This window comes from Histoplasma capsulatum, genomic scaffold (assembly GCF_000149585.1).
Source record: "Histoplasma capsulatum NAm1 scaffold_6 genomic scaffold, whole genome shotgun sequence".
Lineage (NCBI taxonomy): Eukaryota > Fungi > Ascomycota > Eurotiomycetes > Onygenales > Ajellomycetaceae > Histoplasma > Histoplasma mississippiense.
The window spans coordinates 572,621-597,062 of record NW_001813977.1 but is presented as its reverse complement, the minus strand read 5'-3'; the positions used below and the strand labels follow the sequence as shown (position 1 = coordinate 597,062).

Sequence of the window (24,442 nt, the reverse complement as noted above, 5' to 3'; positions counted from 1 at the left end):
AACAATAGATTTATCATTGTCATGTAGGTATTATATTTGTTGTTCAGTCAGAGGATTTTTATTATTATGTAAATAAGAATATATATTATTTTCTACAACATATCTTCTCTTTATATTTAAGTTCTCTCACATATAAAAAAAAAATTATCTTTCAAACCATACTTTCTAAAAATTCATATATTTCTGCGATATTCCAATCATTATTCCAGCATATATCAAGCATAAGCTGTAAGAATGCTGATTATTTACAGTTTATACAATAACTCTGCAGTTTTCACCACAGCCAATCTCTCTCAATTTGAATATTATCATAGTTTGTCATGAATTATAGCTTCTTAGAACAGGTTTTTTGCATATATTAGTGATATATAGATTCAATTACCAATTTAAATCTTGAATGAACTGTTGTTACTTATAACAAGATTACGAGCAAAACCTTGAACGAGCCCAATTCTTCGAATTAGACAACGCGAGTACCCTCAATCGATTCCTGCTACCTCCATCAGTAACTGCTGCAAATTTGAAAAGATTTGATAAAGTTTTGACAGAGATATTTGATAAATACTGTTTTGGCATCCGCTTGGGCGGATTTTCAACATTTCATCAAATTACTCCATCAATACTGAGTCAAATCAACTCAGATTTTGATTAGAGATAGATCTATTTTATATTGATAATCTATTAAAATCTTGTTCAGTTTGATCTGCAGTTGCTTGAGTTATTCTTGTTTCTCTGTTTGAGAAAACTCTGATCAATTTTCGTGTTCCAACGCATCCGTGCCAAGTCCCCTCTGAGTACCTCCCAGCCACATGTGCCTGCCAAGTAACAAAAAAATACCTCGGCACAATTGACTAGTGCATACCCCATCAATTCAAATCCATCATCCCTTGAATCCCTCATCGAATCCCTTCAAATAACCCCCCTGTTGATAAAAACATAAGATAAAAGTGGAAATTTCAGTGTTTGAAAGATAGCTTGATCTCTGCAAGTAGTTTATATATATATTTATATATATATAATCTATTATAAAGGAAAAAAGTGCAGGTTTATTCTGTTGATTTTTCATTTGCATACTCATTTTTTTAAAAACTCAATATTCAACTTATTGAAAGCTATTCAGTAGAATAAAGTGTTTCAATTTGAATGAAAGAGAATTCATTTAATATTGAAAGCTTTTAATATTTCAGAAATATAATCTTAAACTGAGAAGAGATTTAATTTAAACAGAGACTTTGGCAAACTTTTTATAAAAAAAAAAAAAATAAAGTTTGAAAAAATAGAGTATTTTTTCTGTTTTAACTCTGAGTTAATAAAACAGAAAATTTTTGCTTAAAAATTCATATTTCTTTTATCTTAATCAAAAACTAAAGAGCTTTTATTAATACTGATCAATTTATTATTATATATTTTTATAACAGACGTACATCGATTAATGATCTAGCACTATTCTAAATACAGATTATGAATTGATTAAGAAAAGAAAAAGAAAAAAGATCAGAAGAAAAGATTGTATGAAGAGGGTTTTTATAAAAAGAAAATCAAAGTAAAAGAATATCAGAAGCTGTTTCACAGTAAAATACAGAGCAAAAAAGCATTGAAAGTTATGTAAAAGAATTGTTAGAATTACATGAATGTGAAGTGTGAGAAACTACACAAATGCAGAGTGTGAGGAACTATGTGAGTGTGGAGCATGAGAAACTATGCAAGTGCGGAGTGTAAGGAACTACATGAGCACAGAGTGTGAGCAACTATGCAGGTGCGGAGTGTGAGGAACTACACAGGCGTAGAGTGTGAGGAACTATGCGGGTGCAGAGTATGAGGCAGAAGAGGTTGATTGCATAAGTTAATCATTAATAAATGCTAACTCATCATATTATCCCCTTTTACCAGGGTGAGCAATGACTCATAGGCGTTGAGAGCGGCAGTGTCCTCCACGGCAGACACAGATTCCCAGGTTGAGTGATTGTATTCTACTCATTTGACAAGGTATTCACAGTGGTGATAGTTAGTTCTATCATCAAGAATTGCTTCAATATCTCATTCAAATTTGTTATTTTCTTCTATGATGATAGGTGGCTGTCAGTTGAAGATTCTTTGTGAGGGGAATGGATCCTCAGCTGCGGGTCGGAGCAGGTTTGTATGAAAGACATTATGAATGTCAGATGAGATGTCAAGTCAATAATTATGTGTGCTCAGCATCTTCATCACAGTATATTTGATGTGGTGGTAATCTAATATATGTGAAAGGTGGTTCATTCTTATGTTCTTGAAATCTAAACAGATTTTATTTTTTACATGATATCAGATTGTAGAACTTCTTTTAATATTCATTTGATTTTTATAATTTTACTAAATACTGATCATAAAAGCTTTTGTCTATTCACAGACTTTTTTAAACTTGCTCACAATGTTTTCTACTGCTTGTATGAAACTGCAGATGTATGTGGTTTTTCAGAAATTTTCAGAGAAGTTCAAAACTTCTAAATTGTATTTATGCAGAAAAAAGAATGAGTTTATATTTGTTATAATAGAATTTCAACTATTAATCACAATCTCAGCATGTGATAGCAGATGGCTTCAATTGTTTTATGTGTAATTGCAGAATTTACAGAAAATGTTTTTCATTGTTTATATCATTTTCTCTGTGACTTCATCAGTCTCTGAGTGATACACTGTTGACAATTATTGTTTGATTCTTAGCAGCTGATATACACAGATTCAGAGTGTGCTGATGAATTGACTGTTTTTATCTGATACAATGAATGAAAGCAGACTATGTATACAATAGAATGAGCTCTGAACAAAAGCATCTGCAACTACTTCAGCATCTATCTTGTCACAGAGCTACAGTATTACAGTCTCGCTAAGTTGATTGACAATGATTAGAATGTTCATAAAAGTTCTGAATCAGAGACTCATCATTTATCTTAGAAGTATAGACATTCATCATCATCAATCAAATATGTTGAAATATCCGTTCTTGAGTATACGCTTGTGGGGAATCGAAGTGCCTTGTTTTATACAGCTTCAGCAACTTGTTGCCAAGGTTCATTCACTTCTACTGCTTGTTTTTATTGCTTTTTAAATAAAGGGTTTTATACTCAAAATTGATTAACATGTATATAGGGTTCATCTGATTGCATGAGATCTTTTATGATTGTGAGATTAATTAACTGATGCTCTCAGTGTTTCCATTTGTCATCCAGATCACCAAATAGTATATCTTGTTCTCAGCAGAATAGAACATTCATAAAAGTGTTTTCTATTTCTGATTGATAACAGATTGTGAATGAAAAATAGCTGAGAAACAATGATCAATGCATATACCTCTCAGTAAGCTTATGAATGGTTGTGAAGTATTCTATATTCTTATGATCAGTGATGATTTCAAACTTCTCAACACTCATGAATTCAGACTCCCATTCTGTAATAGGCGCAACGGAGATATCTATATTAGGAAATAGATACGTGGCGATAGATACGTGGCGATGGCAATATTATCTATATAATGCTCGCTGATATCCGTGGATTTTAGGAGATCAGCGATTAGCTTTGAACAATAGAGATTGCTACCTTCTTAATATCCTTTGTGCGTACTTCACACTACTCTTGTAATTACTCTTGTAGCCCATCTCTTACACATTCTTTAAAGCATTGTATGATCGCTAGAAGCTCCTTGTTGTAGATCTTATAGTTCCATTCAGTGAGTGACATTTTTTTCAAAATGAAGGCACAGAATCACAAAACATCTTCATTATTATATTGCATTAATGATCTGCTTACTATATAATTTGAGGTATCTGTTTTGAAAATTGTATGCTTGTTTGAGTTGAATGATTACAGCATTGAAGTACTTGTGAACATGTGCTTCAGCTTCTTGAACACTGCATCCACTTCATCAATTCATTAAAATACAATGTCCTTTCAGATCAGATCTGTCAGTGATTATATGATATTTGAGAAATTCTTGATGAATTTTCAGTAAAAGTTAACAAACTTTAGAAAGCTTTTAATTCCTTTTTGTAATGCACTCGTTTATTATTTCCTTATTATTATATTATCTTTGTTTATATCTTCGTCTATTCTTACCTCTTTCCATTATACTCTCGCTACCACTATTTCTATATGTATATATATATGGATACATGTATTTCGCACATCTTCTTTCTCTTTCTTTTCCTCTTCAGCGATTAGCTACAACTACAACTACAACTACAACTACAACTACAATTACAACTTCAACTATACTACTACTATAATTATTATTATCTTCCACTACACTATATACTATCTTCTACTATTCACTCTTCACACTGTCATCACCCCTCACAAAAAGCAAGAAATTTAAACATATCTTTATGTTCATAAGTAGTTGTAAGAATGATGCACAGAGTGGAGATTATGCAGAAGAATTGTTAGAAGCTATACAAATGCAGAGCAGAGTTGTAAGATATTGATTATGCAAGTTAACTACTAATTATCAGATGTTAACTGGTCATATCAATATTTAATTATTGAATTTAAATTTTCTTCAATATATCATCATATTACCTTCTATAGCTTAATCCTTATAGAGTCTTAAGGACCTCTTGTGATATAAGCAGCTAGTCCCAGCCCCGCTGCTTACAAAAATCACTGTGTCTGATGCATTTGAAGATGCGTGAGATATGTATGTGAATGGCTAGTGTGTTGTAGTTTTAATGGACAGGGTTGACATGGTCAAAACCATGCCGAAGGTTATTCCGGCCCGAAAAATCAACCATAAATGTTCAACTTTTTATTAACCACGTTCAACTGTACGCCCGTTTCTATCCTAGACTACATTATGTATTGATATCTCTATATCTACTTGTATACTTTATCAAAACACTATATAATTAAAATAAAGTACTCGCAACGGTAGGCCCTAGTAGATATGCGCTTCTAGTACCTTTTCCACCGCAAGAAGCTCAAAGAGCACTCCAGAGACACAATGTTCTCACTTCTCGCACGCATCTATCAACCTCGAAAACCCCCTTTTATAACTCAGAACCACTTAAAAAGGGTTTACACAGCCGAAACACCCAAATGCACAAATCCTTTGGCGATGCTGTCGATTTTGGCATCTCTTTGGCAAGGTAATTTACAATGACGTCAGGATGCACCCAGGCTTTGGGATCCACCCGCAGCGCTGGGACACTCAGTTTGTATGAGGCACCATGTCCCTAATAAGATGACATCGGTTTTTATTTCTTTGCAAAAACTTCACTCATCGTGAGTTTTGTTGTTTATTTCCTTTGAGATTAGCATTTGATTTATCTAATGGCCAATTAGATCTCCATATTAAATCCGCGCCTGAACTTGCTTAGAAAAATCTAGATACATTCGCTGAAGGAATTTATATTCAAGAACGAGAATATCATATTCTGATACCTGGCTTATTTCAATCGCCCTTGGCAAGATCTAGTAGATGCAATGAATATTAGCCTCGGAACGCATTGGAACACCTGGTCGACAAAAAAGATTACCGCTCTATAGGCAACCTAAAATTTTGGCATTACTCCTGCATCCCGATAGTCCATCCATCTATTTGCTTAGACCAGGTCATCGCAAAATCATTCGAAATCATCAATTGAATGACGTTTGTCGTCTGATTTTAACCGGGTAACGGTAACAGGCGTAGCCTCCAGCGGATTTACACCTCCCATCAACGATTTCCGGCGGATGTGATTATCGAGCTTCTCACTCGTCTCCTCCGTGACAAATTCTATCGCGCTCGATATCTTGCTTTCGCTGCCAATCCCTTGCGATCCAAGATATTCGATCTGCACGGTATTCCGTAGATTGTCAATAAATTGTTGCATTTCTGGTAGAAGCGCCTTTCCTTCATCCAATACGTCGCTGTACAGACGGTCGGATTCTTCGAGGCAAATACATGCGAGGTTTGGTTTTCCTTGCTTCAGCCATGACTCGGTAGCAAGAACGGCCCACATTGCGGCTTTCCTTCGGCGTATTCCCCATTTTGCGGCACCAGATCCAGTTTTAGACGCATAGCATGCAGACACTCTCTCGGAGACAAGAATTCGACCGGTGTCACCCACAAGACCCATATCTAGGATCCGTATAGCCCATTTTGCGGCAGCATCAGAGGCAGATCCTCCACGAGATTTCAAGAGCTCCACGCCTAGGACGAGGGTACGCAAAGCATTTTGTGCGTCGGAGCACCTTGTAAGATACGAGTAGCTAGCAGTATCCAAAAGCTGGTCGATAGCTTCCAGTTTTGTTTTAGCAGTTGATGCCATAGGATTTAGCAGTGTGCTCACAGCGCACATTTCATGCGCTCCCGCCTGGTATCTCCATGCTTTATCATGTCCATAGTCTCCTTTCACAAGATCATAGGTTGATGATGCAAGTTTCCAGTCACGGAGCATGAATGCAAAGTCTCCCAACTTCCGTAATATTGCTTCAGGCGTATCTGGTTTGTAGAACCCTTGAAGGGAATCGTAATTAGAACCTGATCCCGAACCATAAGAACCACCTGACGATCTTGTGTTTGCTCCGAAACCGGCCCAACGCCTTGACATGGACATAAATCGACCACTCAAGCCTCGCCTTCGGGAGGCCACTTGTTCGTTCCAGAGAGCTACTCGATTTTCCATATGAGGGATCACCGATTGAGCAACCATTTCTCGAATGAATGCTTTGATAGCGGTGACGTCTGATTCAAAAAGATATGTGCCTCCTTCGGTTTCAAGATCAATCAGAGATTCTAGAACGATTTTAGCAATTATATCCCAGTCTTGGAGAGGGGAAATATACATACCTTGCTCACCCAGCTCGGAAATGTCCTCCGAAGGAGTAAGCCATTCACAGGAGGGAATTTGTGTGCTATCATCATCTGTTATGACACATTGGTTGCTACGCAGCCGTAGAAGATGGCAGTGAAGGCCAAAATGCCTTTTCATTTGATCAAACAAAGCTGTTGATTGTGTGATGTCGTCCTTGTCTTCGTCATGGACGAGGACGTAGTACCTCAGATATTCGGGATATACCCACTGGGGTGGCCGCTTATCGCCCTGGCTCGTATGTGCATATAGTTGACGTAGCGATTCAAGAGGCGTAGGGGTATGCGAACTTATGGCAATAACACAAGCAACGGGATGCATAAACGTTTCGTGAGGCGAGGTGTACGTCGGGGAGAGAAGGCGTCTAAGGAATAGTTTATAGATTGGAGAAGCTAGGGGTAAACGGCCATGTCCACTGTCGCTACTCCGAGCCCAACTCGCTAATGGGTCGTCAATTGAATGAACATGCCTGTCAAGCACTTGTTCTATCTGGACGAGCGACGGAACAGCCTCCGTGTGGCTGGTCTCTGCTGTCTTTTTTCTCGCATCCAAATCGACAAAACGAACCCCGAAATCCTCCCAAGAACGGCTGGAGCCGCCGCTATCACGTATAACTATCTTTCCTGCAACTGTTTCTCCAAATGGTCGTATTAGTTCGTGGAATCCATTTTTGAAACCCTTTCGTTGAACGAGAGCATCCGTGTCTGGTGAGGCATATACGCCTACTACGGGAGAGAACGCTCGGATTATCAGCGAACGAATGTCATCTGTAGTATCGATTTGGAACCCCAGAGGCGAAAGAGCGTTTGAGCGGGATAGATGCGAGGCGGAGTGCGGTAGCCTCCCATTGGGAGATGCGGTTCTGGATGATCGTCCGGAGGAATGGGACGAGCGCCGTTCCAGAGAATCGGCCAGGGCCGACTCAGATAGCGAAGAGATCACCGGCTGGGTGGTCTTAATCTTCTCTGGATATCTAGCTTTAGACACGTTGAGTGCAGCTCCAGGAGAGAAGGATGGCGGAGGTTTGACTGGAGTAACATCGTCCGGTGATGTCATGGACACTTCGGGGACTTTATCTAGTAATAAAATAGCGATTTTGGCCGGCAGATGTGAGCATGTGTAGTAGTAGTGGGAATAAATAGGGCTTGTAGGATTCTATATATAAATACTGTGGGTGCTGTTGAACGAAGGGTTGTCGCTGTTGTCGTTTGGTTAAAAATACAATGAACAGTGCTGGAGATGCGGAAAAGCGCAAGACCGAAAAAGCCTTTGATCACCATATAAATATCACGACTAAACCCTGCAGAACTTTCGCATCCAGCTACAACAAAACTTTGGAAAATTTGGGGAAAAGCCTCTCCACAAAACTCACTATTCTATCTCCCAGAAATACTTACTAGTAACTATAATACTAGTCATCATGACCGGGCCCTATGTGCTCGTTGACCAGCGCATTGCCAGATGACTTCTCGTTTTGCTCAGGCATTCCTTCAGCGAGCCCATTCCGCTTCCCACCATGCAGGATTGACTCATTCCGCAACCAATTCCCGTGCGGTTGGCCATAATCGACCATTTATAACCCGGAGGGGAACCACCTCTATAGGCCTTTTCAAAAAATTACTTTGTGTCACACAATCACTCTGGCGTCCTATGCCATTTCGAGAGAAAAGTCCATTCCCCCCACAAGAACCACCTACCAAGCGAAGACGGATTTTAGGGATTTTTACAAATCAGGCGACCCAGAAAGTCATGTCTGAAGAGAGGAATATGGTCCCACCGGCCGTCCCCCGAATAACACTTACGCCCGTCGAGCAAACTTTGCGATTATGTCTACTAGATGCGGCGGAGTTCATCCAGCAACGGGGCAACCAAGATCCCGCTTCAGTGCCAACAGCGGCCGACCCACTAGTTCTACGGTTTGCTGGAGGATGGGTGCGGGACAAACTTCTCGGGGTTGATAGTCATGACATCGATGTAGCAATAAACTGCATGACGGGGGAAAGATTCGGGGAGGGGTTGAAAGAGTACCTGGATATGCCCGGAAACCTCGAAAAATACAAGGCGTGCCATTCTGGGAACCCATCTATCATCGATTTCATCAAAATTCATAAGATTGAGAAGAATCCTGAAAAATCAAAACACCTTGAAACTGCCACTACAAAAATATTTGGCCTGGATATTGATTTGGTAAATTTGCGCAAGGAAACGTATTCTGACGATAGCCGCAATCCCCAGGTCGAAATAGGTACCCCAGAAGAGGATGCGCTTCGTCGGGATGCTACTGTGAATGCATTATTTTACAATATTCATACGGACACGATTGAAGATTTTACAGGCAGGGGATTACAGGATATGGAAAATAAAATCATACGTACACCGTTGGCTCCCTGCCAAACTTTTAAAGATGATCCACTCCGAGTTCTACGGTTGATACGCTTCGCAAGCAGATTGGGTTACACTATCGACAGCGACACAGAAGAGGCTATGAAAATTGAGGATATTAAAGTTGCTCTAAAAGCAAAAATTACCCAAGAAAGGATTGGTGTAGAGATAGAGAAAACCTTACGAGGTATGATTCTCAAACGGTTATCCTATGTTATTTTACATGCAGTTAATTCACCACCTATATAGGACCCAATCCTTTAACCGCTCTGCAAAGAATCAACCGACTAGGCCTATACGACACTATTTTTGCCAACCATCAAGATAATGCCGGAGTTGATATATCACACTGGGAAAGGGGTTACAATGCCCTCGCGCTTCTGTTAAGCAAGTCGACTGGAAATATAACCGAGTCGCAGAAGACGCGAAACCATGTCCGAGATATCCTTATCCGCAATGAAAACGAAAGATATTTTGCTTGGTTTCTTGCTGCGCTTGCCCCGTGGACCATTGTTGCAGATCCAAAGCCGTCCAAATCCTCAAATCCTCTAGTGCCACGCGCTACAACCGTGGCTAGAGATAGCCTCCGTGCAGATAACAGGGCTGCTGGTATTATCTCTGCAGCCTCCAAGAACTATCGGATGATCTGGGATGTCAAATCGTCTTTTCTCAAGAACGAAATCGCCGATACTCCTGCTGAGATGCGTGTGAAAATGGGACAGTTCATCCGCAGTCTGTCTCATGACTGGCGATTATGTTTCGTACTTGCTATACTCCTTGAAGTTATGCAGAGGCAAGAAGCAGATCAAGGTGAGTCTTTCGCAAGGTTATCACCACATATTACATATGACCAAAGCTAATGGTGCGTTTCCTGTGATTAGTATTTTACAGCTATGGGAAATTGCTTTCGTACATTGAAGAGAGCAATCTTCTCGACGTGTGCTCCCTGCGCACACCTATCAATGGACGAGACATCATCAACGCTCTCAGCGTGAAGACGGGACCTTGGATGACTAGGGCCCTGGATATGGTTATCGAATGGCAGCTTCGCAACCCAGAAGAAACAAGCAAGGAGGCTGCAATAAATGAAATTCTTAGAAGGAAAGATGAATTAGGATTAAGTAGCAAATAATGGACACTCAGAAGTAGATAATATGAACACAATTAACGAATATACGGAGTATTTGGTTCTCATATTTACTGTTGGCCTATGGTTGTTTGCCGCATCCTGGTTCTGGATCCGACGTTGATGACAAAGCTTCCACAACATCATAATGAGTTAGAACTAAACGTCTCAACTATTGTACTGTGTAGATTGCATGTGCTGTACCACATCCCGTGCTTTTCACACTTTTTTTTTTTTTTTTTTTTTTGACTCTAATAACCTATACCCTAATTGCTGGCATAGTCCTATCTTGACGTCCCCTTCGACGATTACTCACATTTATGTACCAGTATCGCGCTGTAGCTTCCAAGAGCCTACAGGAGGTTGATGACGGAGCTACGTATCAAATTGATACGTCTCAGATCAAGTCTGATATTCGCCTACGAGACTTATGGGCTGAAATTAGTGCAAGCTCACCTTCTGGTACCACCTTAAAGGTATGCTCGAAGTTATCAATGCACTTAGAGCACACGTCCTATATGCCGTAATTGCTCATAATATTCTGCTAGCAATGCGAAGATCTTCTCCTTGTGGAAGCTGTGTTGAGGGCTACCAAACAGTCTGGCACTCTGCAAAGGGAAGACCTAGAGGCAGCAAGATTCCTCATTTTCTGGACTGCCAATGTTGTTCTACCGACTGAAGATTTCACTAGCTCTTGGGAGAACGCGCAACTTGTCGATGGTGAGTTCATGTCATCCTTGTCTGAGAGGGGAACGTGTCTTGCTAATATCTGATGAGCAGACACAAAGCCGTCCCAGCCGGAAACATACAAGCTCAGTCGACTAAGGTCGAGTGTTGGGGTTTCAGTCTTAGCACTTCTCGATTCGATCAGTCCTATCAGCAATCTTGAAAGTGACGATGGAATTGATGTCATCACCTCCATAGCCGCTTTCACTTGTAGGCTGGATCCTTGGACAACGGAGCAGGCGTTTGATGATGCCTCAACTATTCTTCAAAATTATGAGTCGTTTCTTCGCTCAAATAGGAGAGAGGAGGAGCTGACTGCTGTTCTGGAAAATATTCTGAGAAAGAAAGTGAAACCACTGTTTTCGAAGACGAAAACGCCCGCGGTGACAGCCGCAGGAAGGAAGAATGTCCACCCTATTCCACAGCCCAGATTTGACCCTAGTATTTTTGACCCAGAGTCCAAGCCGTGGAAGTTTAGATATGTGTATATTATTACGGTGCTTTCTTGGGTTATTGAAAGATATTCGGTATGATGATATCCACCGTTTCTATAACTATTAACCCGGGCACCAACCAAGATATTGACTGAGAGCTCACTGTAACAAGAGATATGTTTCTACAGTTCAATGGAGATAAAGTACTAACTTGGAGAATCCATTTTTATTAGCCATCCGACAAGTTCTCACTTGAATCACAATTCCCTCTCCTCGTCCCCGCAATCCTATCCCTGATAGATGATGAAAACCTCTCTTTCAAGGCGAAGGGCTGCGAGCTTCTCTTGAAATTCCTATCCCCGCTTGAGCAGTCAAACTCTGACGTACTCCAGCGCACAAACCTGGATTCTGTGTTCCAAGAAGCCCTTTACCCTTGCCTCCTTTCCATTCCTACGATCACTCCTGAGGCCGAATCTATCCACCTTCTTCAATATGCCTACCCAGCACTTTTTGCCGTCATCCGCACCCGCTTCTCTTCACCCAAAGTTCCATCTGCACCAACGCTACTGAGGCCGTACCAAACTAAAATGAAGCACGACCCCGATTCCCAAAAGCGTCTGGAATCCCTTACTCGCCTTCTTCGCCACGGCATCCTTCACTCTTACCATCACACCAGCAACCCTCGTCCTATAGAAAACACGTCCATATCCTCCTATCCATATCCCCGCCTCTCGGCCCTCCTTCTCTCCCAGCTCCCACCGGCCCTCTCGGAACTAGGCATCCACACCACCAAGCATCTGCAAGATCTTGTTCCGACGATTTCGGCCGCATTGTCAAACCCGTTTGGGACAGCATTCCCTCCACTTCTTGCTGCGGCAGCTGAAGCGGCGAGAGCACTCGTGTTGAACGCGTGGCCGAGGGTTTGGAGGTGGAGGGCAGAGCTGCTAGGCGGGTTATGTGCGTGTTGGTTGCATATTGCTGATGATTTGGTAGATATAGGTATAAGTGCCAGTGGTGATGGCGATAGTGGTGGTGGCGGCGGACAGACGGTTGTTTTGTTGCAGTTACAGTGTGCGCTTAAGGTTGTAGTTGCAGTTTTAAGGATTGCGATCGAGGAGAATGTGGTTGCGGCTGCAGAGGAGGGAGGTAATGGAACAGGAGGACGGGATGGAGACCAGGGGGGAAGGGAGGAAGAAACTATAGATGTAGATCGCGAATTTGGGAAGTTGGTTCAGGGAGATGACAGGTTGCGTGAATTGTTAATTGGTAATGAGTGTTTCGATGCCCAATAGGGGTTAACAAGGACCATTTCAAAAGAAAACAACTACATATGACCTTTAATCTTTAAACCCTCCCAACGCCAAGTTGCACATTATTAGTCTCAAATTTTCGGCTGTCATAATGTCAATGAGTGTAAACTGCGGAGTCTAACGTCCATATCATCTAGAATCCAAACCTTAGCAACCAAAAGCTATCGTATCCAGAAAACTAAACAATTAAATATACCACGAAAGAAATATACACCACAGCACAATTTAGGCGGCTTGGTTCGTTACCATGAACCGCCATATAAAGGGGGTTTTCATGAATCCACTCGCTGCTTGAACAGGCTTTTCCCTCTCAACCATTGTCGATAACGTTTGTACCTCTTCTTATTATGGTCCTCTGCTATAACTGTCAATCCTTCCTCATTCACATTGACAAACTCAAGATAGTCTGGTAAATTATCCTCCGCTAACAAGTCTAAGTTCGCATCGTCCACTGCGCATTTGTTGGCGTACTCGAAGAGATCAAGATTTGATCCACGCTCCGCCAGCGATGCGGCAGCCAACGTGTCCTCTGAAGTCACTACAAGGGGAACTTTGAGAGGGTGATTGATGTAGCGTTCGTACTCTTCTGCTTCCACAGCCGAGACTGATGGGTGAAGTGATTCGTACACTAGCTCGTCTAGGCTCCATTGGATGAGTTGGGATTTACTGGGAGTACGTGAGTGGTTGGCATTGTAGGTTGTTACGTCGTCCGGAAATTCGAAACGGGGTAGTTTCGTTATGCTAGCCTGGGGTGGGTAATTCTCGGCAGATGGCGGTTGTTGAAGCCAGTTCTGAATAGGTCTGGAGACGGCAGATGAATCGATGCGTGAACTCGTGGACCATGGATCTTCACTTAGGAGGTCTGATGGTTCTTGGATAGTCACGCCTTTTCGCTGGGATGGTTTCTTCTCACGACCATCGGGTTCATTGATTACTCGTACGACAAATGGACTTAGATCGTACTGAGGGTCTTGGATCGATCGGAAAGGAAGATAACGTATTGTTGATTTCATCTTATTAGAGAAAATTTTGGAGAAGGAGGAAATGGCCAAGGGGCGGTAGTATTCCAGCCAGTAGTCATCGTAGTTGTCGACCTGGGGCTTCTCTACATCTTGTTGAGTCACGGCCCAGGATGTTTCTTGAGGCTTCAAGTACTCCGGGTTGAACCAGTCAATATAATTACACTTGTTCGACCGCACTCGTGGATGTGAATGATGGAGATAATAATCTGTGGCGAGTTCCCATAGCATGGGCTGGCTCTGGGAGAATATGTAGTTCCCTAGGAATAAGTTGTATGCCTCCTGGCGCTGCGCATCGAGAAAGGAATTGTTGTAATATCGTTTAACGCTTTCAACCATATCCCTGGAATGACCTGTCCATTGATTGATTTTTCTATAAGTTGCCATAGTGTTCACAAGGTGAGATCCGCCGTATTGAACAGCTATTGTATCTCCATGATGATGCCACATGGCTGTGAACAAGTTCATAGCATCAGTGTCATACTGAACGGATGTCCCGTCGATAATCCCTAAAGCATGGAGTTGATATCCAAGTGCTCGTTTCCCAATGACAAACTGGGCAGCATTTGTTCGGTCGAGGCAGTCGATGCAATTTGTTCTTGCAACGCCATTTTGCAATCGCAACCCAGATTCAATATCATCGCCGTTCCGGAAGAACCCTGTCTCTGGTATAATGTCCTCAGCAATGTCCTCTAAGGTGCCGATCACATCTTGGTCACGACTCTTTGATGCACGACTCATGTCCCAAGCCTTGTACAGAATTTTTTTATCTTCGGGAAGAAATTGATTTAAATAAGTAATGGCATTTGTAAATTCCGTAAGTAGTTTGGATTCCCGCGCAACTCTCTCCCTGGCTTTGATAAGGTTCAGGACGTACACAGGTGCGCCATATCGCTCGAAGAGGTTGTTGAAATGAAGAGCAGCAGCTGAATAGAACGGGTCAACAAGACTCAACTCAATATCGGGCTTCGGGCTGACACCAGTGCTATCCTGCGTCCAGTGCAAAGGGATACTCCCACGGTGTTGCACATAAGAAGTGTATTGGGGATTTGCATAAAGTTTCGGTCCGGGGGAGTGGAAGGAGGTGGTCAACATTTCCGACACAATCTGTTCGGTTTCAACATCGTTTGCGACGTAACCAAGATCGTTCGCGCCACGCTTTAGAAAGCGTGCTCCTGCAAAAAACCTAGACCGCCGGGCAATAATTGTCACATATACCAGCCTTCCATATACGCATATCATCGACTGATCAACATATCCATGTATGATTGGGAGACACCAATCAAATGCATTCTTTAAAAGGGAGACCACAGGCTCCAACATATAATAATTCCACACAAACATTGTATTATGGTCAACGTTGCGACCATCAGAAGGCCCTTTCTGAAGTCTCTGTCGTTCATAGGAAATATTTCGCTGTAGAGTGCGGGTGATGTTGTAAGAGTAACTGAAGTAGAAGGATCGTGTTAAATCGACATTACTCATAATAGTTATGAACCTTGCCTCCTCGGCACTTTTTTCAGATTTTGTTCGGGCTGATGTTGTAGATGTTAGTGGTATAAGTTCCGTGCCGTCAATCTGGTAGATATAATGCCCGCCAATCATTGCAACTTGACTTCTCCTGGTTACCAAAATCATGTAGTATGGCCCAGTGAACCTAATGAAACCCAGGAGGCCCCAGGAACTACATCTAAGCTTTAAGCCACCAGAGCTTTTGTTTCCATCATCAACTGCATCAAGAAGATGATTCATTTCGCTTTTGGTATAAACAGTATCGTCTTCTGAGATATTGAGATCATCCACCGCAGAAGTGCGCTCGATCTTCAGGATCCGGAACCGTTGCTCCAACAGATCCATGCCCACCATGTAATACCGCGTTGAAGTTTCATATAACGAGAACTTGTGCATTCTGGAGACCCAATCATCTCCTACTTTCCCATCGAGAAAATACCGACTTCGCTGGGCGCCGGTCGAAGGGGAAGAAGTCCGTTCGAATGAATTCGCGACATTTGGCTCCTCATCTCCACCCTCCGTATCCTCGTCAAACATTGGTACATTGTGAGAAGGGTCGCGGCTAGCTAAATTCTCCACGAATGGCACACCGTTGCCATTCTGTTTGGTGTCTTTGATGTCGATATTACGAGGTGCTGGCTCCGAGGGAATAGCTCCATCTGCTGAACCCTGCTCCTCGCTTTCGAGTAGTGTTTTAAGAGGCCGCACTACATTATCGAAACTCTCCATTGGAATAGGACAACATATGGTATGGCCGCAGAAGAGGAGTGCGTCAGGACGGGATGCTGGTCGAGCATACGTTCAAAAGTGTCGTGTTGTCGAGATCATTGGGCGTTGTTGAGGATGCCAACTACGTCATTTCCTTATCTCGGCCAGCTACAAGATGATTGGCCACTGTAGTAGACTAATCTCAAATCGATAATTCAGCTCAAATATTGAGATCGGTTTTTTTTTTTTTTTTTTTTTTTTTTTTTTAATATTGAATATGTTGTCCTGACCTTTTAAAACATTGAAGCCATCAAGATCTCTTATACTCTATAAAAATACCAATCTTCAGAAGCTGATCATAATAAGAAATCCAGGAAATAAATCAGTTCTTGCTATCTATATCCTTCTCCTATCAACACCTTCTCTCACCTAGGGCATCAGATTCTAGCCGACGACGCAGGCAGCGATTCCGTGTGGAGTAATTCGGTATGGTGATTTAAATATGGCTTTGGTTGCTAGCTGTGGGCGCTCACTGACCTCTCGAAGTAGAATCCTCAACTATCCTATCGCTCTTTGAGCAAAGCTCATTTCTTTATATAGCAAACTATCAAGTTATAGGCAATTTACATTCCGCCGGAGAGCAACGTCGGTCTTGACATCAGCAACGGCCAAATGCTCCCCGACATTCCTCCCTTCCTTCTTTCACCATACCTACATTAGCCACATGCAGCTAATAGAAAACACTTGCTTTGACAAGGTGTTAACAGTAATTCGAAAGGGTGGTGTGTTTGACAGTTCGCTTTGTGTCACTACATTCCCGGGAAACAATGCTCGAGCCGATCCAAGAGGCTTCCCTGGGCGGATGCCGGATAGCCTTAGTTGGCTTGAAAGCGTACTGTACTCAGCAACAGCTTAATTATCCAAATAATGTTACAGCCAACTTAATACCCCTAAAGAGACGGGACCACCAATTTTACTTATGCAAACTACTTCCATTGGAGGGGGCGGATTACTCTTTAGCACCGAAATACCCCATTCATTTGACACTATGTCACATTTGCATCGTTCCCAGGAGGGCTCGCACAAGTGGTCTCCAAGGTTAATTTCATAGTTTGAGGCCTGAGCGCTTGTACTGTACAAGTTTGCGAGTAAGGCGGAGAAAACTTATCCATGAATCTTCGCTGAGACTCCTCTGTTGATCTACCAACAAGTTGGCCACGAACAGCAATTCATGCTGGGCATGGATTACTGTGTTCTGCCCAGAGAAAGTGTATGGATCCTGATTGACGGGGCAAATCTACTGTATTTTTGATGGTGGCCGAACAGGATACGTTGGTGCTGTTAACCTTTTATCTATTATCTTGCATCTGGATGGCTTTAACTGCTGCGGGTACGTTATTCGTTTCCTGATTCTTCAATAGGTTGTTATTTGTTGACGGTGAGAAACGTGAATCAGCCCTTTATGTTCTATGGGCCAATAATCATACGAGGAAAGCCAACCTGTTATTGTTACATTCTGAGAACTTGGGATGGACTTGACAAGCATCAACGAAGATCCATCCATACATCATGTTAAACGAGTGCCTGGCGACACGGCAAACCACTCTTCGACCAACCGAATAACATCAACGCCTTGGGAATTTTGGATGGTGCCACTGCCACCGAGAGAATTGGGTAGGGCGGTGTTCATTTGGGACATTCCCCGTGTACGAATGTGATCTTTTTATTTAGACATATTATCAGCGGGAACTGGACTCCAAATTTGGGTGCAGATAAACCACCCGAGGGGACCAACAGGAAGATTTTGAACAGCTCCTGTTGCTTACAGGGGAGGCGCTTTTCTGGTGCTACCACAAGCGTGCCCGGTGTCAAGGGCCATCGGCGAAGATTGTATTTTTTGGTCACCCACGAAGCCACTCGCTGACGGCAACACCCAAAATCAGGAGTGTGACCAATGCAGGAAACCCATTTTGCGACTTGTTGGTTTTCCCATCACTAGTCTCCCAGCATGCGCATTGTTGCTGTGCAGGCTCCCGTCCCGCTTCCACGGCCCATGAATCTTATACTACCGTCGTCATGATTGAATTTTCGGCATCGGGTAGCTGGCCACGCACTAAAAATAGAGCCTTCCTTTGTTCGGTGGCTCTGGGATACCCTCGGAGCCCTACCCTTGCCCCATGCACCCCGGCCCGTGTCCATGTCGCTCAAAATTCCCACCTTTCGCCTGGTGCATTATTCGGATTCCAAGCCTCTCCGATTTTTCGATGGGGTCATGTTTAAAAGCAGGTGAGCAACTTAGCCACAGCAAGTGGGAAGCCGACCGTTTCGAGCAGCATTATATCTTCGGTGAAACAGAAATTTGCGCCCAAGGGGCCGGGTATTACACGTTATTTGGAACGTCGTGGACACTGGCTGGTATTGAAACAGCCAGCGGAGACAGTGCGAGAAGATGCGGCAAAGGAAGTGTAAGATGTACTGTACATGTCCCTAATATGGGGGATGAAAAGGTTGTGTAGCCCCGACGTTGTTCACCTATTTGCCCTTGCGATGTGTAATAAATAATTGTATTTCGGCACCCAGCCCGGTGGGTGGGATTCAATATCGCGTACTAAGTGCTCACGTCAGTACGAGCTGGTTGTAATATTTCCACGGTCCCTTTTTTCGGGCTATTATCCTATTTCCCGTTATTATTCGAGACTTGCCGTTTTTCATTAACTGTTGCATAGTTGGAAATGGCAGCTACCGCAGAGATAGCTTGGTCAAAGTACCAAAATCCTCAACCCTATGGGGTGGGTCAAGACACGGCAGCGTGAAATAATGGCTTATGTTTTTGAAATGCTCAGAGTAATATGCCTCTGCCCTGTTACTTTCTATGGCGATGATCTTGAGAGAACACAAATATGCTGATAAGCAAAATCATGCAAGGAACGAAAAATACTTGTTGCTGCTGTCATGGCTGCTGCTTTGGGCATGGAGGCCAAACAAAAGATGCACAATCACGAAAATGCCAGAAAAGAAAAAAAAACCTTTTACCCCTTTATTCCTGCAATCCATAATACTACAAAGCTAAAGGAAAACAATTCTATAAATGGGAAAAAAAGAGAGCACCGCGCCCAACCCATGTGCAATCAATGTACTGTACATACAGTACATCCCATTTATCTATCTTTTCAACCCTTTTCTATGTGCATGCTTCGCATTATGAATATAGAACCACACACATACAGACATACACTCACTCTCTCTAGCTCTCCCCAAACAAATAATAACTAAGCTCACCACCCCATCAGCAAAGGATGCGCCTCCGTGTTAAAAACGTACTTATCCAAGCTCGCGAGATCCGGCTCGCTAAAAAGAAGATAAAAATACTTCAGTGTTTCCCCGGTCCAGAACGATTCCATTCTATTCGTAATCGTCGGATTCGGTGACGCGACATCATCCAGGCCACCGTAGGCGAACTCTGTCTTCGCATGCTTCTCGATGGCGAAGAACATTTCCCACCCTTTGTCTTGGAGGGTTTTGTCGCCGGTGATGCGGTAGAGGATGAAGACGGATTCGATGGCCTCAGGCCTGATTTGCGTGTGCGCGATTTTTTGGTGTTGGGTTAGTTAAAAGGAAACAAAAGAAGAAGAAAGAAAGAAAGAAAGAAAGAAACGGAAAAGATCGTTTACATTCTTAGGAATAGAAAAAGTAGAGAAAGTATACTATACCTTAGAGAATATCCGCCATGGATGATTGCGGAAAAGCCAGCAACCTTACCCTGCTCACGGCCCATGCGCTCATAGTCACTGTCTGAAGCCCCTTCATGGATTTCACCAATGAACCAGGACTCCGGCCTCCACTTGCAATCCCTCGAGTCTTCGCAAGGAACTACCTCGAACGTCTCCGGCATTACCCCGCTGGGAGTGGCTTTGTATGCCCAGATACAACCTTCCGTGAGTTTTCTGGCGATATCCAGCTCCTCAGGGCGGCTGAATACCTTAGCAGCAAGGGCAACCATGCCCCCTACAAAGCAAGTTAGGTGTTGGCCTTGCGGCCTGAGTGTGACCCTCGTTGTCCCTGCAATAAATGCAGTTCCGGAGATCAGGATATCGTCACTGTCTTTGGTCATGGGCCGGAAGAAAATATGTTTCTTCGCCACTTCGAGGGCCTTTTCGTACATATCTTTGTACTGCTGGTTTCGGCCACCGAGTAAGAGATATTCCTAATTCCATGCGCATTGTTAGCTCAAATATCGCGGACAGACCAATTTGTATCTGTAGTAGCTTCGTACTTTCGGTAGGTACTCGTATAGAGAATCTGCCATGCCGCCAAAGGTAAACCTACGATCCCTCTCAAACGAGGGAGTTCTTGCGTCGACTGATACCGGCCATAGTCCAGGGACCTTTGTGTTAAACTGGTGTTCCTGAAGAATAGTAGTGATTCGTTGGATAGCATCATAGTACTTGGGGTCCCCAGTAATCTGCGATAATCGCGTGAATTCCAGCGATAATGATCCGAATTCAGCAAGAACAGTCAACATGCTTGCTTCCTGGTGATAACCGTCCCTCGCTCCATGCCAGTACCAGCGGAGGACAGGCATTCGGTTCGGGGTATCGAATGCCACATAAAGTAGATCGCCCACTTCCACAGCCTTTTGCAGAAGTATCGGATAAGCCCCCTTTGTGAGATCGTGGGCTGCTAAAAATCCCCCCAGATACCGAATATTTGTTTCAAAAACATTCAGCAACGATGTGTCGCTGGATGAGAAGTCGATGTGCTTAACTGCCGCGACAGCTTCCTTAAACTCCTTCTCTAAACCCATGAGCCACAACGTATCCAGAGTATCAACCAGAGTTGCGCCCCATCCACCATAGGGATTTCTCCCTCCACCATCGACGGGTGAAAGCTCATCCTTCAACCATGCATATTTCTTATATCCCTTCCATGAATGGAGGAAGGCCCGTTTTACTGCGTCCCGGCGAACTTCTCTAATCGTCTTGGAATCTGGATTCTCGGATCCAAACTCGAATTGGATTTTTGGAATCGACATGGGTTTGGATGTTGGAAGAGGTACCATAGACGTCACAGGGTGTTTTATGACATGCCGTTTGTACCAATCGCGGATAACTTGCTGTTGTCGAGTCGCGGTTGGGCGCGGGAAGGAGGACGAGTCGAGGCTAGTTGAGAGCTGATTTACGTCGAGGAGAATGAATAGGAAAACAAAGGAGCAAGCGAGGGTGACGACCCATCTTCGAATCCAGGTCATTGCTGGATATTTAAAAGGAGAGAATTCAGGGAAACAAGACCGAAAGGAAGGAAAAGACGGGGTTGACGACAAGCGACAACAACCTCAGCCACCGCCCTGAGCATCATTACTCAGGTTGCAGGGAAGAGAAGAAGGAAAGGCAGCATTTGCAACTGAAGAGATATAACATTGCTACTACTTTTCAATGATTTACAATTCGTCTCCTCTCTTTCAGTGCTTCAAAATGCTCCACGAAGCCAAAGGAATGACCGAGCTCCTGATGTTCTCTGCTCCCACTGTGGGCCCATTGTGCTCCCCTAGCTCGTGTTAGGCCGTGATCCCAAAGCCACCTAAAGTGCTTAAGTATCCTGATTGGCAGCTAAATTGTGTCCGGGGTCTACCCCAGCCGGCAGTGACGTAAGCTTGGCTTTGGGGCTGCAGTTGCCCGGACACCGCCAATAGTTAGGCGTCAGTCTAGCGGCTTCCAGGCGCTGTTCGCCAGGGCTTGGACTCTTTGGGGGCTTCTTGTTGGGCTTTCGAACGGATCCTTTCCCCCCTGCATCCTGTATGTCTTGCACTCCGGCCCGAATCCACGGCTCCATTTCGTTTCATGCCTGTCTCACATGTTGCGAAGTTTTCAGCCAAATCCAGATTCCAGCTTCAACAACTACTACGCTGCGTAGTAGTTACCTGAAATAGTACCCGGCAATGCCCAAAAGAAGCCGATATTTTCTTGCAGAAATATACTCTTTTGTTCCTGGACGACGACCGGGCTCCAGCTGTCTGAATCGTTCCGCCCGGAAAAATATTCAGCAGGCAAGCTGGGATGAGCAACCCGCATGGCAAATTTTTGAGCTGGCCCCTTGCTCAAAACTCCGGACTGTGTTAAATGATGGAGATATGTCGGAGCATCCCTTGGAAATCAACTGCTTGCTATGGGGCTGAATTTGCATTCAATGTGCTGTCGCGTAGGACTACGGAAGAGAAAAGAAAAGGAGGTTGTGTTCATTCAGGCCATTCTAGCATTCCACTCGCGGATTCAACTTCGCAGAGTAGCGATGGAACTAGTCGTCGAGGACAAAAGCCGCCGCACATTTTGGAGAAGAAAATAAGACTTGCCCTGGTCATCACTGAGCCGAACCCCGATATCTGATCGCGAAATCCTTTCCTCCTGCTGGTTTTCATGGAGATTCGAGGTAAACCCGTTAGAGCCCCCGGCCAATGGCCTGAACGCCACGTGATTGCTGCCTGAAAGGAGCTCGTATCGTCGACTTGGCGGTTTCTTGTTCCTCGCAAGCTACGCCCAACCTTCACCATTATTTGAGCATTGTCGACGTTCACCCCGCCCCTTCAAACATTCGAGGATCGTTCAAGGGTCAATGCAATGAGTCACAACCAGATGCAGTATGTCAGCGTGATGCGGAGCGAAATTAGGCCGCTTGGTTGGGACATAAAAGCAGCTTTCTCACCAGTTTGTTAACTCCGTACCTCGTTCGCTGACCCTCCACAGGAACCCTCTGAGCACGCTGAAATCTCAACATCTCGCGATCAAACTTAATCAATTGTGTCCATCCACCTAAAGCCAAGAAAAACAAAACGTCCCCCAATCATCATGGAATCCCCAACTTTTGCCGTTCCCTCGCACAAAATCCACACATGCCTCTGGTTCGAAAAGGACGCCATCAAGGCCGCCGAGTTTTATGTTTCCCTCTTTAAAAACTCTCGCATAGTGAACAGCAATGATACCCTGGTCACATTCATTCTCGACGGACAAGAGATATCCCTCCTGAATGGCGGTACTTATTACACCCTTTCCCCGGCCGCGTCCCTTTTCACTATTTGCGACGATCAGGACGAGGTTGACCGCCTGTGGGCCGCGTTGGTGGCGGATGGTGGAAAGGAGTCGCAGTGTGGTTGGCTCACTGATAGATTTGGTGTCTCGTGGCAGATTGTGCCGAGATGCTTGTTGGAGTTGATGGGGGATTCTGACAAGGCCAAGGCAAAGAGGGTCACTGATGTGATGCTCAAGAGCGTTAAGTTTGACATTGAGGCGTTGAAGAAAGCATATGAAGGAAGCGATTGAAGCCTCTCTTCGCTCCACGATGACACATGTTTGGCATGCGCGTCGCACGCAAGTCCTGTCCTTCAGGGACCGGTTCGGTTTTGGCTTACCTGTCTACTGTTTCAGATCAGCTTTGGAATTTTTAGCATGCAGGGAATGTGTACTCCGTAATGGGTTATCTTTTGTCCAGTATATTATTGTTTTGTTTTGTCCATTCACCTTGCTAGTACTGATTCTGCTAGAGAGCCCTCGCCCTCCTTATGCCTCAATCATCGCGTGATATATATTCTCTGTACTATCTCTACGACATCGCTCATGAATATGTTTTCTGTATTTCCAAGAAGTCCATCAATGATCGTGGTGGCAAAATTGAATGCCGAACGCTGATAAGCTTTGGTATTCCAAGGTTGTTTACCTTACAAAAATCGGCCCGATAACCAACCACCCAGCTTCCGATGCCGATGCCCCAATTGAGAAACGGGAAGAAATAGCTAGGTAGGGCGAACAACACAACAAAGGAAAAGTAGAATATGAGAAGAGGCATGCCAGTTTATAGTCAAAAACTCAATGGCCCACGCTGGAAATTCAATTGAAGCCGCTGATGAGTTAGAGTAAAGCCACTCCACAAAATCACTTTGAATCCTGCGCTCCCAACACGAGAACTCCTCCAACATCATGATAAATATTCCTTCCCCTCCCGGTCCTTGCTAAACTGTTCGACCACGTAATAGCAAAAGCCATGCAAGCAAAGCAATCCCGCATAACCTACTTGTCCACTCCCATCTCTGTCATCCAACCGCAGAAATCCTCATGAATCCAAATTTATATAGAATGGATTGATGAGTCTCCTAGAGTCTGGGGTGGCCCAGCCTATCACATATGAGGGAAGATACCGTGAGGCAGAGTGAGGTTCTCAATGCCGTGGCAGATCCGCAGGCAAGAAAAATATACGGGAAGGGGGTGAGTGATGTATATCTCGATGAGAATGCAAGCGACCGGGCTACATTGTGGCTACTTGCTGGCGTTCAGCTTGATCTTCTCCACTACGCCTTGTCACACCTATTCCGGTTTGAAAGGAGAAGAGGATACCCCATGCCTGTGCATATTATATA

The 24,442-nt window shown here is 43.8% G+C and overlaps 6 protein-coding genes across 6 annotated transcripts; 3 read left to right on the top strand and 3 right to left on the bottom strand.

Annotated features, from left to right (window-relative positions):
• Window positions 1-5,594: 5,594 nt before the first annotated feature.
• HCAG_06509 (conserved hypothetical protein) lies at window positions 5,595-8,310 on the bottom strand (the record flags this gene model as incomplete). Its single annotated transcript, XM_001538854.1, has 3 exons — window positions 5,595-6,748; window positions 6,803-7,900; window positions 8,250-8,310. 3 exons carry the CDS (start codon window positions 8,308-8,310, stop codon window positions 5,595-5,597), a joined length of 2,313 nt encoding a protein of 770 aa, XP_001538904.1.
• Window positions 8,311-8,573: 263 nt separating this feature from the next.
• On the top strand, window positions 8,574-10,338 carry HCAG_06508 (predicted protein; the record flags this gene model as incomplete). Its single annotated transcript, XM_001538853.1, has 3 exons — window positions 8,574-9,393; window positions 9,456-10,016; window positions 10,088-10,338. The coding sequence occupies 3 exons, from the start codon at window positions 8,574-8,576 to the stop codon at window positions 10,336-10,338; spliced, it is 1,632 nt and encodes a 543-aa protein (XP_001538903.1).
• A 314-nt stretch (window positions 10,339-10,652) lies between these two features.
• HCAG_06507 (predicted protein) lies at window positions 10,653-12,784 on the top strand (the record flags this gene model as incomplete). The annotated part of the gene is made up of 5 exons (XM_001538852.1): window positions 10,653-10,808; window positions 10,881-11,052; window positions 11,113-11,585; window positions 11,726-12,449; window positions 12,486-12,784. 5 exons carry the CDS (start codon window positions 10,653-10,655, stop codon window positions 12,782-12,784), a joined length of 1,824 nt encoding a protein of 607 aa, XP_001538902.1.
• Window positions 12,785-13,074: 290 nt separating this feature from the next.
• HCAG_06506 (conserved hypothetical protein) lies at window positions 13,075-16,062 on the bottom strand (the record flags this gene model as incomplete). Its single annotated transcript, XM_001538851.1, has 2 exons — window positions 13,075-15,007; window positions 15,164-16,062. The coding sequence occupies 2 exons, from the start codon at window positions 16,060-16,062 to the stop codon at window positions 13,075-13,077; spliced, it is 2,832 nt and encodes a 943-aa protein (XP_001538901.1).
• A 3,045-nt stretch (window positions 16,063-19,107) lies between these two features.
• HCAG_06505 (hypothetical protein) lies at window positions 19,108-21,289 on the bottom strand (the record flags this gene model as incomplete). The annotated part of the gene is made up of 4 exons (XM_001538850.1): window positions 19,108-19,177; window positions 19,363-19,611; window positions 19,752-20,245; window positions 20,288-21,289. The coding sequence occupies 4 exons, from the start codon at window positions 21,287-21,289 to the stop codon at window positions 19,108-19,110; spliced, it is 1,815 nt and encodes a 604-aa protein (XP_001538900.1).
• A 1,591-nt stretch (window positions 21,290-22,880) lies between these two features.
• Window positions 22,881-23,351, top strand: HCAG_06504 (conserved hypothetical protein; the record flags this gene model as incomplete). Its single annotated transcript, XM_001538849.1, has 1 exon — window positions 22,881-23,351. The coding sequence occupies one exon, from the start codon at window positions 22,881-22,883 to the stop codon at window positions 23,349-23,351; it is 471 nt and encodes a 156-aa protein (XP_001538899.1).
• Between the last annotated feature and the right edge of the window lie 1,091 nt (window positions 23,352-24,442).